This window comes from Nicotiana sylvestris, chromosome 12 (genome assembly GCF_000393655.2).
Source record: "Nicotiana sylvestris chromosome 12, ASM39365v2, whole genome shotgun sequence".
Taxonomy (NCBI): Eukaryota; Viridiplantae; Streptophyta; class Magnoliopsida; order Solanales; family Solanaceae; genus Nicotiana; species Nicotiana sylvestris.
The window spans coordinates 157,942,463-157,958,868 of NC_091068.1; the positions used below are offsets into that span (position 1 = coordinate 157,942,463).

Below are 16,406 nucleotides of genomic sequence, written 5' to 3' on the forward strand. Positions count from 1 at the left end.
CGATAGTTGATTTAGTAGCATTAGAATCTTCGGGAACAATGAAGGTTCGGGGAGTAAAGAAATCCTCATCTTCATCTTTGATTACCTGTTGTTCCGATTCCATTGGGGCTGGAGGCGGTAATCGCTATTTGGCCGTCTGTGTACCCCCGACGCTCGATTTATCCGATGTCGAAGGCTCTGGTATCGGCACCATCTCCTCGATCGCAAATATCTCCTTTGCAGCATGTTGCTCTCCGTAGATTATTTTCACTCCTTCCCCTGTTGGGAACTTCATCATCTGGTAAAGAGTTGAAGGCATTGCCCTCATATTGTGTATCCATGGTCTCCCCAGGAGCGCGTTATACCTCATATCACCTTTGATGACATGGAACTTCGTATTTTGTATGGTCCCAGCTACGTTTACTGGCAGGATAATTTCTTCTTTTGTTGTTTCGCTTGCCATGTTGAAGACATTCAAGACCGGGGATGCAGGTACAATTTGATCTAGTAGGCCGAGTTGTTCCACGACCCTCGATCTGATTATGTTTTCCGAGCTACTTGAATCCACTAAAATACGTTTAACTTGAATTTTATTCAAAATGATAGAGATTACCAGGGCGTCGTTGTGAGGCTGAGATATGCCTTCTGCTTCTTCGTCGTAGAATGATAAGACGTTCTCGGGTACATAGCTTCGAGTCCATTTTTCTCTAGTGATTGATACTTTGGTGCGCTTGAACACAGGTCATTGAGGGACATCGACTCCGCCAATGATCATGTGGATTACATGTTGTGGTTCTTCTTGTTCGTTTTTCCTTTCATCTCTCTCCCTGAATTGATTCTTAGCCCGATCACTTAGGAATTCTCGAAGGTGGCCCTCATTGAATAACCGAGCCACTTCTTCCCTTAGATACCTACAATCTCTGTTCTATGACCATGTGTGCCATGATACTTGCACATCAAGTTCGGGTTCCTTTGAGAAGGATCGGTCTGTATTGACCCGGGCCACTTGGTATCTTTGATTCTCCCAATAGTTGAGACGATCCCTGATGCATCTATGCTGAGGTTGTACTTTGATAATCGAGGGGCCTCGGCAGGGTAGGTGTGCTTATCGAACCCGCTCTTACTCATGAGTCCCTGAGAACGTTGACATCGATTGTTTCTTCGATCGCTTTGAGGAGTGTTGTGGCTCGGGTCGTTGTTCCTTCGATTGACATATGGCTGATATCGTTCTTTGCTGAATCTTGGTTCCTGGTCTATATCCCTCGAGGGCTTGGCTGTGAATCAGATAGGATGAACTGAACCCGAGGGGGCTCCAAACTGGTCGTCCTCGACCCTTATCTTCGACTGATAACGATTGTGCACATCCGACCATGTCACAATTGGGTATTCAATCAAGTTCTACTTCAACTGCCGAGATGCATTCGAGCTCCTTTCATTCAAACCCTGCATAAAGGCCTGTACTGTCCAGTCATCGGAGACAGGTGGTAACTCCATTCTTTCCATCTGAAATCGGGACACGAACTCTCTTAACATCTCGTCGTTCCTCTGCTTTATCTTGAAGACGTCTAATTTTCTCGTGGCCACAGCGTGTGCTTTCACAAAGGCATCTGCTAGTATAGCAAATGAATCAATGGAGTTAGGAGCCAAGTTATGATACCAAATCATGGCTCCTTTTGATAGTGTTTCTCCAAACTTTTTCAACAAAACTGACTCGATTTCATCGTCATTCAAATCATTTCCTTTGATTCCACAAGTGTATGAAGTAATATGCTCATTAGGATCGGTTGTCCCGTTATATTTGGGTATATCGGACATGCGAAACTTCTTAGGAATGAGCATTGGAGCCGCACTCGGGGGGAATGGTTTTTGTATGAACTTTTTGGCGTCCAAACCTTTCAAAACTGGAGGTGCCCTCGGTATTTGGCTACCCGGACGTTATAAGTTTCCACCTTCTCATTATTGTCTTCGATCTTCTTTTCTCCTGACTCGATCCTTTTAGTCAGTTCCTCGAGCATTTTTATAATTGTGAGGTCAGTCACCGAGCCACTTTCATCGGGCCTCTCTAGCGCCGGTTCAGCACGCCGAGTGTTTACTGGTTCGGTTGTGTTCAGGGTTCTATTCTGACTCTGGAGTTAAGCGATGGTGATTTGCTGAGCTTACAGCATCTCGAATATCATTTGGAGGTTGATTTCCCCTTCTTCCATTCCTTGTGTTCTTTGGCCACTGGGCCGGGCTTCCCTGCGTATATCTGCTTCAGGGTTCGGCCAAGATCTGCATTCAAAGCAATGTGCGAACTAACATCAACAGGTTCCACATTTGGCACTTCCCCTGGGTTTGTCGGTGGTACACCAACTCCTGCGTTGTTGTTTTCTCCAAGACCTTTGTTGTCGTGAATGTCATACCTCCTTTTTACCACACCCGGAAGGGGTATAAAGGAGTTTTTTCCAATTTAAGTTACAATCGAAACAAGATTATTTATTAGATTCAGAGTCGCCACTTGGGATGATTTATAGTGTCCCAAGTCACCAGTTGAAATCCCGAATCGAGGAGTATTTGACTCTAATTATGGTCCGCGAACACAGAAATTCGGGTAAGGAATTTTGTTAACCCAGGAGAAGGTGTTAGGCATTCTCGAGTTTCGTGGTTCTAGCACGGTCGTTCAACTATTATTATTGGCCTATTTATTTGATTTTAAAGCACTTTTTAGCCTATGTGCATTTTTTAACTTTTGAAAATCGCTTTTACTTCTTTAAAGAAATAATTCAAGGTTATTTAAAACACATCGCAAGCCACGCTACATGAAATGCACCTGTGAGTTACGACACGTTCTATTTAACTTTGTTGGAAATTAGAACCGGGTCACATGAAATGTACCCCTGGATTTTAATAGTCATGATAATTATATATTCAACACGCCTAAAGCAACTACGAAGTTCATTTTTAATATCTAAATTGACATTTGTGAGGGCCATAGAAGATTTAATTTGCTTATGGCACGCCTCAAATCTATGCCTTGGTCTAATCCTACGAGGGCCATAAATTAAATGTTTTGTTGATATGGCACACCTCAATCTAATTAAAGCACAGTACTCAATTAAAGGGGCCAAGACATTAAACCTATCTAAATTGAGGTTCAAATCACTCTTACTAATCATAAGCCCAAATTCGATAACACCAGGTACTTTAATTGTTGGAAAAGGTTTGGGCCATCAATGAGCCCAATAATCTCGACGCCTGACCTCCTGATAAGCCCACAATAATTGCTCGCCATGGGGCCAATTCAATTTCGCGTGATTACTGGACTTGAATTTCTGGGTTTAAACATAAACATTCAGGCTCATACTTGTGGCCTTATTTGGGCCTCCCACAAATTCGGCCCAATTCCCCTTTTATGCACACATCAACATTGATTGCAGAGATCGACATTTGAACACAAAATTAGCTTAAAAATTTAACGCATGACAATCCAAAGACACATTAAGACCCAATTCATGTTGAACTAACTTTGAACCAACCAAAGAACTGAATCAAATATCATATACTAACTGACTTACAACTTGGTTTTCAAAAAAAAAAAGCTAAACTTCAATCATGAAATGATTTAAGACACTCATGACTTCATATGTTAAACAAGGACAAAATTTCTAAGCAAATTAAACTCAGTCTAAACTGACTCGAACCCATAATAGAACTTCCAAAGTTTTAACAAAACCACCATAACTCACAGAAATGATGTAAATACATACTCCATCTGTTCTCTTCATATTGTAACTCAATAGTGAAATGGAGGTCTATGCCTTAAACTTTAAACCAAATCAAAGAAGAAGAAGAAGAAGAAGAAGAAGAAGAAGAAGAAGAAGAAGAAGAAGAAGAAGAAGAAGAAGAAGAGATGGACCTTAATTATATGGACCATATACAAGTTATCTTATTAGGTACCAAATACCATCTGAATCAAATCCCCCATAATACTAGCTAAACAAAGAAAGATCTACATGAATTAATTAACAACATGAGGGCTACTCTATTGAAATAACGCAGCTATATCAATCCAAATCGTTCACATCTTCAACATTCAAATTTGATGCTCAAAGTTTCAGAATGGTACTTGAATACAACAATCAACAACAAAAGAAAATGTGTTTAGGAATCAGCAAAGTGAGAGATTCAGTAACAACAGCAAGTCAGCACTTCAACACATCAATTCCAACTTCCTTAGGCCATTTTTGAACCCAAGTCAACCATAAATCTTTCAAATTTTTTTGAGTTATTACTAACAATGAAATCAAAGAACAAATTCTAGCCATTTTGAACCAAAACAATGCAGAGTTTTTTTCTATTTTTAGAGTATGAAAAGCTGCCTGGAAAATGAATGAAAGAGGTCCTTAAATAAGCAACCTAAGGCAGCCCTAGTACAACTAACCAATTCCCTTTCTACCCTTAAATTTTTGGTTGATTTACCCCTTTTAACCCTTTAAAATATCTGAAAATTCCCCCCTTTTAACCAACCAACCCAACCTTATCCTCTAGAAGCTTCTATGCTAACAAAAAAATACTCATAAGTTTTAAAATACCCAAATTAACCCATTACCCCTTGCAATTTACATTCAGAAGATCACATGGGTCAAATTTGACCCAAGACCCAACCCAAATGGACAGGTCCCTTTGAACTGGGCCAGAGATGACCCAGAAACCCAACACTGAAACCCAAACCACCAAATATGAACATTGAAGTTCAGATAGTGACCCAAGCATGATTAAAGGCAAATCAGAAGAAGAAGAAAAAGAACTAGCAACAGAATAAAGGCAAAGAAGATGAATCTGATTCATACAATTATTTTAGTAAGCTAGGTACTAATTCAAAATTGCTAACCAAACCTAATCAAATTCGGCCAAGCCGAAAAATCAAACAAAAATAATAATAAGAAAATATCAATCCAAAACATGTGATTAAACTACACAAACCGTTTTAGATATTAAACTAGCCCAACAAAACAGATTAACAAACAAAAAAACAGAAATAAACACAACAAGATTAGAGAAGGGCGTGCATACTGATTTGGCTGAAAAATTGAGCAACCACAAAGAAACGGTGAACGACGACTTTTGACGGGTTAGGCCGGTTATTCTGACTTTGCATGGACTCCGACGGGCCTTTAAATTAGCTAAAATCGATACTAATCAAGAACAATTGATTAGCATAAACTCTAACTCAAATCGAACCCTAAAATTGCTTGAATTTTTGAAAAAGGCCAAACTAGGGTTTTTGATTTCAGATTTGAAATTGGGATGGGCGGGTGAGGATTTTGGGGGTATTCGTGTTAGATTCGTATTCCATGGGGTGTGGAGATTGTAGAGGAAGAATTTGGTGTTGATTGGGTGGCCCGCCGCCGATGGAGATGGTGGAGGAATTTAGGGCGGCGGGTCTAGGGATCATAGAGAGAACCTGAGTGAGGAGATGAAGTGAGGGGGTCGATTTGGGGGGGGAGGCTTGTTTCGAACATATATGTATCTAATGGCATCCAGTTCCGGTTCGTTGGATCAATGTGATCCAACGGTTGAGATGGGAGGGGGATGGAACAGCGTCGTTTTGGTTAGGGCGGGGCTGGACCGAGTTTGGGGTTTGGGCCTGGGTGGACGGGGTCAAAATTGTTTGGACTTCTACTGACTTGGCCCAATTTCGGCTCTAAATCTACTTTCAAATTTTCCTCTATTTTGTTTTCCCTTTCCCTTTTTTAAAAATAATTTTAAACCTAAATTAACCCTTAAATTAATTTACACAATTAAGCTAATTCCCCAATATAATATTTATAATAAATTAATTACTCCTAAAAAGAAAATTACTAATTTAAATCTAAAAGGTCAAAATGCAAAAGTGAGCCATTTTTTATGATTTTTATTTTTTATAAAACAACTAACTTGCTAATTAACCTAAAAATATCAAAATAAATCCCAAATGCAATGCCGGATATTTTTTTGTATTTTTTCACGATTTAAATAAAATAAACATGCACAGAAAAATGCCAACAATTAACAAAAATCCTACAAAAAATCTACGAAATTACAAATAATGGAAAATTTTATTTTCTTGAATTTATAGAAATAATTTGTGTAGAGCAAAAATCACATGCTCATAGCGAATAGGTGTGTTTTGTGAGTTAGACATGTTTCAGCCTGAAAATCAACAAATCTTGACAAGAAAAAGTGTAAAAACAACGTGTGTAACGAGAATCAGTAAAGAAATAATCACTATTATCTTTAGCCCCACTGTGGGCGCCAAACTGTTTACTCGAAAATACGAGTAACAATTAAATTTGATTAGTGATTTTAAAGATATGTGATTTAGCTCAATACCAATTAATAATCAAGAAGTATGAAGTAGAAATGAAAGATAGAAGTGAATCAAACCAATGTTATTTAGCAGCAGTGACCTCGAGCTTTGTGACCTCGAGGTAGCTCAGGGCAGTAAGAACAATTAAGTAATAAAAATAAAGCAAGAACAATGGAGCTAAAGGACAATGCTGATGAACAGTAGGCAAAAAGGAAAAGCGTATATTCTTTTCTCAGTGATGATCAAATGGCCTTACAAATGATTGGGGTCCCTTTTATATAATAGAGGAGCCCTTAATAAGGAATATTTTTATTTACCGTAAGGAATATTCTTGGTACACTTGTCTAACCGCCTAGTACGGAATCGTATAATCATGTTTCGGGATTTGCGCCATGACTTTGGAGACGTGGCAGGAATCTAACCTGTTCTGGTACAAATTCATAATGGTACTATTTCGACGTCGAGCACACCCGACCTCGATATGCTTCATGCTTCGCCTTCGAGCTCGAGTCTGGTCCCTCGAGCTCGAACTTGGTCTTATCCGGACTTGGATTTCGGACGACCTCTCAAGTATCTAGATCGAAGCACTCGATCTCGACCGTATACATAATATATATTTAACCTATATGTCAGAAGTTTTCGTTTTTTTATTTCTTAAACTGTGTATTTACTCAAACTCCATTGTGTAAAATCATATGAAAAGTACTGCGAAATGGAGTAATTTTTATGCATATGTATGAAAATCTATATAAATACTACTTTAAAAGTTAAAACCCATAAAATATATAAAATTTGCGCATTTTTTTGTATATATACATTTTGTATATTATATAAAAAAATTATACAAATTTTATACACTTTTTCAGCTACCAGATGTAAATAGTTTTTGGCGCGGGCTAAAAGTGATAATACCCCTAATTCTTCTTTGGGAAAAAAAAAGGGAGAATTACATCCCTTGTCACTTGGCCCAACAACCCATCAGAAAATGGCCCATGTTTGAAGCCCAGGTTGTACATAACCTGAAAATTACTTTTCACCAGTTAGCCCACCCCTTTTTTCTTTGTTTCCCTTTTTTCTTCGTTCTTCTTCTTCTTCTTCCCATGTCAGCCTTTGCACCACAAAATTTCTCTATTGTTATTCTCCTTCAATTCTTTTCCGAATTCCAATGGTTAACTAAGGATTTGAAAAATAAAAGTCACCATTACAGGTGGTTTGAAGATTCGATTTTAGAAATTGAGTTTTCTGATTTGTTAGTTGTTTGGAATGGGAATTGTCCCAATTGATTGGAATCATCAAAATGAGTTCAAAACTTAAATTTCAAGTGATTTGGAGTAGATTTAAGCTATATTTGAGTTAAATTTCAGAGGATGCCCAAGGAAGAAGAAGAACACGTAAAGCTCCATTGATAGGATTCATTTGTATAATAGTGTATATTATTGTATAAATAGTGTATAAGTACCACTTATACACTATTATATATAAGGTTGATACATTATTTACAGGTATTTGGTGAATTTCTCACATTTTCTTCTTCTCCTCCTCCTCCTCCTTCTTCTTCTTCTTCTTCTTCTTCTTCTTCTTCTTCTTCTTCTTCTTCTTCTTCTTCTTCTTCTTCTTCTTCTTCTTCTTCTTCTTCTTCTTCTTCTTCTTCTTCTTCTTCTTCTTTCTTCTTCTTCTATATACATAGTGTATCGGGAATATTTTTACTCTGTGATTATACATCTTTATACACTTTTATACAACTATATACATAATGTACCTCTTTGTATAAAAGTCTGTAAAAGTGTATAAGCATCTCTGACAAAATTTTTGTACGGTTTTCACTTGCAATTCTTGTATAAACTAGTCCAAATCTCCAACAAATAACTTCAAACTTTGTATAAAACCTACTTATACTATTTCTAATAAGTTCAAATAATACCCACTCCAAATTTCTAACAAAATTATAATCGAAATTTAACAAGATTAGCATTAAAGGAGAAGAGATTTTAGGTTCTCGCGTCTGTTTTTGCGTTTTGTAGTTGTGATAGGTATGTATAAACCTGAAGATATACAAAATAAAAAAAATAATTCAGAGAAGTATTGGTTATGGAAGAAGGCACGAATGAGTATTGACCGAGTGTCTCGATCAATGGTTACACTAAAAATGAGGAACTGATTTTTGTTTTCAGTTTTATTTGCATATGATTCTTTTTTATTAATTAAATTAAATATTTATGGGTGAAAATGAGGAGAGAGCTACAATAGGGGTAAGTAGGAATAAACGAGGTTGTTATAATTAGAGACAATAGGAAACGAAAAGATCTTATTCATATTTGGCTATACATTTACAAACTTGTAACTGAGCAAAAATAATGCAAGGTCAACTTATGGAGTGCATTATTCTGTAATTTTGTCAAAAAAAATTCCCCCTCTTTCCTAGTAAAGGGAAATGTAATTTATATCTTTTAACTAATAAATGGCATCAGTACATTCTATCAAATTAAAAATTCTTTAAACTTTGGTGGTTTTTTGGAGGGAAAATATACATAGCCGAGGGTGTTGCTATATAGGGCATCCGATCAGCTTAAAGTAAATCTTATGAAATGTACCACAATGATTATGAAGTTTGTGAAGAGACTTAGTCAGAATTTTAAGTTTATGAGTTCGGGAATTTAATCTATTTAAATTATTGGATTCTATATTAATAAATTGTATATATTTAATAAATTTTTCGAGATAAATACATAATTTGAACAAAAACTATTGAATTTAACTAAACCCGTAAGTCGTGCTCTAATTCTGCCACTGAATCTGTCCCGGATACGAACAGTAGTTGAAATCAGACAGATAAATATAGGAATATAATATGGGAAACAAGAAAAGAGAATTAAACATAAGGGATATACAAGAAACAAGAAAAAAGAAGTGTCACTAAAAATCTTTTATTGATGATTTATCACAAACAAGACGGAGATTTAAGCACGTCAGACAACACAAGGTGGCCTATAGCTGGAAAATGTAGGCGCCTATAACCTATTACTTGCATTACTTTGTGTGAAACTAATTTACGGATTATATATTACTTTTTAATTGGACCTTGAAGGAACCGTAAATTTATCTTCTCGTGATTAATAGCCGGCTAGGTCATGAATTCGAACCGTGAAAACAGCTAATAATATTTACATTACGGTATGTTATCTACATCACACCCCTTGTGGCCCTTTCGAACCCGCGTGAACGCAAGATGCCTTGTACATTAGCTATCATTTTATATATTTTTTAGTTGGTATTTTGTCCATTTCATTATTATCCAATCTCCATTATGCCCTAATATTTTTGTCCTTTTCTTATTTGGTTCTAATAGATTCTCCACTATATCATAATCGTTTTGTTCCATATCTTGCAGACATTTAAACATGCAAATCAAAGATAGAAATGCAGATATGAGAGTAAGTTGAATATTTTCCATGTCAAAGTCCATAATCACATAGTGTTATTAGGATGGAGATCTCGAGCATGTCAATCAATATTACCAGTGAGAAAAATGACATCCATTTGGTCACCAACAATAAATAAAATCTAGACAAATACTCTCAAATATATAATACTCCGGTACTTAAGGCATTCCACGTTCACGCAGGATCCAGGAAAGGGCCGCACCCAAAGGGGTAATGGTGTAGACAGCCTACCCTAATGCAAGTATTAGCGACTTATTCCACGGCTCGAACCCGTGACCTATAGGTCACACTCTCAAATATATATTGTGATGCTGAAGCCAAGAACTCCCTTGGAACTCATGACAAAAGAAAGTACTCTGTGAAACATTACTCTATTAACAATAATGAATGATAGAATCATGACACAAATACTTGATGTAAATAGATATGCTGATTGAGCTTTTTAATCCATCAAAAATGAAAGAAATGATGCAAGAGAGACCAATAGGGAAAAAAGAGGAGAAAATTAATAGAGTGAACTAAAGTAAATTATGTGAAACATTACATGATTCTAATAGAAGTAGAATTCAATCCTCAACTTTTCTTTCAAGCAAAATGCTGTCCATAAAAAGTTGAACTTTACTACATACATATACACAAATATATCATTAACTTTTGATTTGTCTGTCAAACAAGTGCGTATTTTATCTGCCATTTAAAGCAGCAAATTGAGCAAACATTGCTGTCCCTGAATTATCATCAACAGCTTGAACTTCAGCAGGATTTCTACTTTGTTGATTATCAGTAGCGGAAACAACAACAGCTGGAGCAGGAGCAGCGGCGACAATAGGAGGAGAAACTGGTGTAGCAATAACAGCTTTGTTTTCGTCCTCCGCCTTTCCTTGTAATGAGGCTTCTTGTAGTTGCAATGCATACTCCAAATTCCACAAAACATCACCCATTGTAGGTCTCTCATCGCCATAATCCGCTAAGCATTTCTCTGCTGCTTCGGCAAATTTTTTCAAGGACTCCGGATTAACTTGTCCTACAAGTGTTGGATCAAGTACCTTGTCCAATAATCCTTTTCTCTTCCATTGCATTGCCCATTCTGCCAAATTCACTTGCTCTCGTGGAAGCGCTGGATTAATAGCAGGACGAGCACATAACGCTTCAAGAAGTACTACCCCGAATGAGAAAACATCAGATTTGTCTGTCAACTGTTGTGTCCTGAAGTACTCAGGATCTAAGTATCCGAAACTTCCCTTAACAGCAGTACTCACGTGAGTCTGATCCGTTGTTGGTCCATCTTTCGATAGCCCAAAATCAGCCATCTTGGCAACAAAATTCTCATCGAGCAAAATGTTAGTCGTTTTGACATCTCTATGTATAATCCCAGTAGCTGCACCCGTGTGCAGGTAATGAAGTCCGCGAGCAGCACCAATACATATATCTAGCCTTTGTTTCCAAGTTAAAGGTGGCATATCTTTTCCATATAAATGATCTCTAAAAGGACCATTTTCCATAAACTCATATACCAATATCATCTCAGAACTTTCATCACAATACCCAATCAACGACACTAAATGTCGATGTCTTAACTTAGACAACATCTGAATTTCAGTCTGGAATTCATTAATACCTTGCTCAGATTGCGGATTGCCTCGTTTCACTGCAACTTTGGTACCATCGTCAAGTTCTCCATAATATACATTTCCAAATCCGCCAACACCAATAATTTCAGTTGGATCCCAATTCCTCGTAGCATCTGACAATTCAGCAAAACTAAAGTATCTTCCTAATCCTCCCATTGTAGATGAGAACAATTGACTCTTTCGCGACGCTGATGACATAAAAGTTGTATCTCCAGCATGAAGTGGAAGCAACCAAGATGAAAAACTATTCCTCTTTTGCCAATCTTGTGGTCTCTTTTGCCATTTAACAGCCATTGCACCTAAACCAACAAAAGCTCCAAACATCATTGCAAATCCAACATAAGCCACAGTTTTACTTGGTCCACTTTGTTTTTTCCCATCAACACCATATTCTCCATCTAAACTACCCACAGAATTATTCATTCGAAATACCTCAACACCGTTCAGAATTGCATTCCTAAAACCTTGAGCATCATTGACAGGAGATACACGTACAACGAGCGGGTTTGATACCATAGATGAATCCACAACAAAATCCTTATAAAAAGCTGTAGCCAAATGATTTGTCAACGAGGACAAATCTAGCCCAGAAATCGCCATTTTATCATTAATGTACACATTAAAGTAAAGCTCATTGAGTGCTTTGCTAATAATATCACAGAAATGAAGACGAATCAAGTGAGAATATGCAGTGTCAATATCCATAGTCCAAGATATATTAAAATTCTGAAGTGTAGTTTCTGAATCAGCCATTTTTACAGCAGAGCTATACACTGTTGGTGGAGCAATTAATGGCGAACCGCCTGATTTAGGATAGTTAATAACAGAAGGTTGTGTAGATACCTCTTCACCAGTTGCATTGTTTCGAAATTGTGAATCAGGCAACCAATTTCGACCAACTGTATCGTTCGTCGAATCCAACATTGGACCACCAACATTAAGCCTATAAATTGTCACAAAATTACTTTTTGATAAATCAAATTTTTGTGACACAGGGAAAAGTACAGGAACAGAAGTATCAAGCAATTTATCAGGGACAGTAACGAATTCAATGGCGTTAATAAACGCCACAGAACCTTTAGCTGGTTGAAATTTAATAGCATAACGTTCATTTGTAACATCAACAATAAATTCCTTGAGAATGACTTCATCTTTCGCGAATTGGACATCGCGTAGGAGGACTAATGTATCGGTTTGAACAGAGAATTTAACTGTTTTGAGATCGTATTCGTTGTATTTAAAAGGTAAGAAATGTAGTCTGATCCAATGTAATCCAGAACTAGTTGCATGAAATGTGTACGTAGCTTCGGTTGTAAATATTTTTGCATTAAGGTAAATATTTGAAGGAACAGTAATATTTTCTGAAGCAAAAGCTGATATGTCTTTACCACTATAAGAAAGATATTTGGCTGTATTTTGGTCAGGTTGAAAATTTTTATTTCCTGGAAGGATAGTAGGAGAAGTGGCCCCACAATCAATAAGGTAATTATCTTTAGGGGTAAAAGAGGGAAAAGATTTTGCAGGTGCAGTATCTGCAGAATCTGATTGAGCAAATACATAAAGATTGAGAGATGGGGTTGTGGTTAAAATGAAGAAAAATAACAAGAAAGTGGCCATGGCTAAAAATGAAAATGGTTAGAAAATAGGGGTAGGGGGTGGGGTTAATCTAGGTTTTTTTCCATCTCCAGCCCCTCTAAAAATGGAAAGGGGAATGAATTTGAGAGTTTTTAATTCAGTCTGGTTTTGGCCAATATTATCGCCATGTTTGTGGGATTTTTGTTAAGTTTTGTTTTAATTTTGTTACTTTTGTGGCCTTATTTTGTTAGCTTCTACATATATAGTGGTTGAAATGGTCACCTAGCGTTATTTTCTCTCTGCTCTTCGTTTTTACTTGCCTTTTTTAGAAGTTACAAACTTATTTTTAGACATCTTTATTATTGGCTTAACTTATTCTTCCCTCGAAAGTTTTACTCACATTTTACCTCAAACCATATTAGTTACTATAAATAAGCGATAATATGTATTAATTAACCATGTTAAGTGATAAATATGGATATGAAAAATGTACTCCCTCCGTTCACTTTTACTTGGCACGTTTTGACTTTTCACGCCCCTTAAAAAATAATAAATGAAGTGCATAATTTACCATGATATCCATATTAATTGATCCATATTTTATTGAATTTGAGAAAACGATTTGAAATGAGTAATAAATACTGTGGGTGTAACAGGGAAAAAAAAAATTCTTCTTGATATGCGTAAAGTGATAAGTAAAAATGAAAATCTATTTTTAATATACATGTCAAGTAAAAGTGAACGGAGGAAGTATCATATATTCATTGAATTGATGTAAATATCTCGTGTTGATAATCTATTGGCTCAAGTTCATCTTGGTCCTCTCTTTTTTTTTCCCTATTTTTCCCTTTGATTACTTGTACTTTTCTAAAAAAAGTTGTTTTATATGACAAATCGAAAAAAGGATACATGATCATTACGCTGATCTTTTACAACATTTACATAGTATTTACTTTTCAAAAGCAAAATACAAGTATATAAACACTCTTATAATTGCTTTTTAAATTTCGTGTAGAAATGAAACTCATTGTGAGGAACATGTAAAATAAATAACTTCAGATTAACGAAAAAGTACTGCAACTACACAAATAAGTGTGTGAAAATATTTTACAAGTAATGGATATTATTCTTTCTCCCTTTTATTTGTGACTATATTCATGTCCAATTACTTGAATAAATGCTTGAAGATAAAAATATGTGATGGAGGGTTAAAGATAAAAAAAAATGTTAGCAAATATATTTTCTTTCTTTTAAAGTATGAGAGCATTCTTCTTCAGCAAATATATTTTCTTTCTTTTAAAGTAGGAGAGCATTCTTCTTCACGCTTGGAGAACTCAAGAGTTTATTATTTGTAAAACTATTTTGAGTATTTAATAGATGAATGAATTAATCTAAGTAATTGCTCACTTGATCACTTAAAATAAGCTGGCATAACATGGTATTAAAGTGTATAATTTATATATACACGCTAGAAAAAATAAACAGTATATTCAGCTGGTTATTTGTATAAAGATCCCTATTTAATCAGATTTCTATAATAGAGAGAAATTCAAAATTAGCCAGATTTACAAGTGGTCATTCAAAACTAGCCACAGTTTCAAAAGTAATCGAAATTTAGCCACTTTTCATGTAAAGATAAATCTGAACGAAAACACTGTTCACAATCCGAAAAATACTCCAGCCTAATATACTGGAGTTCCAGCATAAGTATACTGGAACTCCATCATATTATAATGGAGTTCCAGTATAATATACCAGTCCAGTATAATATGTTGGAAGTTCATACACAGGTGCTCCAATCTCCAGTATATTATGCTGGCACTTTCCGCGTGTTGGAGTTCCATCATAATATGCTAGAATTTCATACAGGTGCACCGATTTCTAGTATATTATGTTGGACCGGTCCCTGTTGCAACAAAATAGTGGCTATTTTTCAATGACTTTGTAACCGCTGACTATTTTTGAATGACCAGTCCGAAAATTGACTAGCCCGTATTATTTTAACTCTATAATACTCTCGTGACTTGGCAGTAAATCTGCAAATGTTTGATAGGTGATTTGCACGAATAGCTATTTGTGGCCTTGTATTTAGAAGTTAGCCCCTTTTCTCAAAATTAGATCGTGGTCTGAAATTCAATTCAAGATTTTTACATTCTTATACACTATATGAAATTATATTACCCTTCCTACTTAAGTTTTACTATAATTATATTTTATATACTCAGTTACCATTTACGTATATTTTAAGGGAATTAATGATAATAATTAGTGTCCTAAAATTACTCTAACATATCTTCCACTTCCCCACGTTTCTCTTTCCACATCCCATCCCTCTCTCCCACGTATCTTGCACCCATACACGATTCCACCATTGACAACCATTAAAAAGCTTTGAAGCTTTGAATTTGAATTTGGATTTTCAAAAAATATTATTTGTTTGAATTGGATGTTGTTGCAAAGAATTGAGAATTCTCTTTGTGTATGTATCTATCTCTCAATTCCTAATTTCAGTAATGTAAAGCAAAAGGAAAAGAGAGCAGCAATTCCATCATTGACATCCATTAAAAAGCTTTGAAGCTTTGAATTCGAATTTAGGTTTTCAAAAATTATTATTTGTTTGGATTGGGTGTTGTTGCAAATAATTGGAATATGATTCGGAGTTTATACCTCAATTTTGAGGGGTTTTGGCGAAGATTAGACTTGGTTTTGGCTGAATTTCAGATTGAAACTCGAAGAAGAAGAAGAAGAAGAAGACGAAGACGAAGACGAAGACGAAGACGACATGATATACATTATATTTACGAAATTGTAGTAAAATTATATTTTGTTGTTTATATATTTTTCTTTTATTTATTTAACTATTGTATGAAATTGAACAACATTGTATTAAAATTATACTTAAGTTGTATGATATTGTAGTTGTATATAACTGAGTAGATATAATGTATAAAAATTGTAGATAAGTTGTATAATATATAATTAGTTGTATGAAATTTATTTTTACTGTGTATAAATCAGATACAAAATATACAAAAGACCTATTATATAAATTTTGTATAAAATTTGTATTTAAGTTGTATGTTATTGTAGTTGTATTTAACTGGGTAGAAATAAAGTGTAAAAGTTGTAGATAAATTGTATAATATATAATTAGTTGTATGAAATTTATTTTTACTATGTATAAATCAGATACAGAATATACAAAAGACATATTTGTATAAATTTTGTATTAAATTTGTATTTAAGTGGTATGACATTGTAGTTATATATAATTTGGTAGAAATAATGTATGAATGTTGCAGATAAGTTGTAAACGCAACCAGTATAACATTTGCATAGAGAGTACATTGTGTACAACAGTGAATGTGTTATCATTAAACAATGGGATTTGGCAGCCCAAACTCTTCTTCAGACATGCTTAAAAGTTGCCTAATGATCTCATTGATTACTCAG

The 16,406-nt window shown here is 35.4% G+C and overlaps 1 protein-coding gene across 1 annotated transcript; it reads right to left on the reverse strand.

The window, feature by feature from the left end:
• Window positions 1-10,275: 10,275 nt before the first annotated feature.
• On the reverse strand, window positions 10,276-13,162 carry LOC104232587 (probable receptor-like protein kinase At4g39110). The gene has a single exon (XM_009785828.2). It carries the CDS (start codon window positions 12,993-12,995, stop codon window positions 10,431-10,433), a length of 2,565 nt encoding a protein of 854 aa, XP_009784130.1. The 5' UTR covers window positions 12,996-13,162; the 3' UTR covers window positions 10,276-10,430.
• Window positions 13,163-16,406: the final 3,244 nt, after the last annotated feature.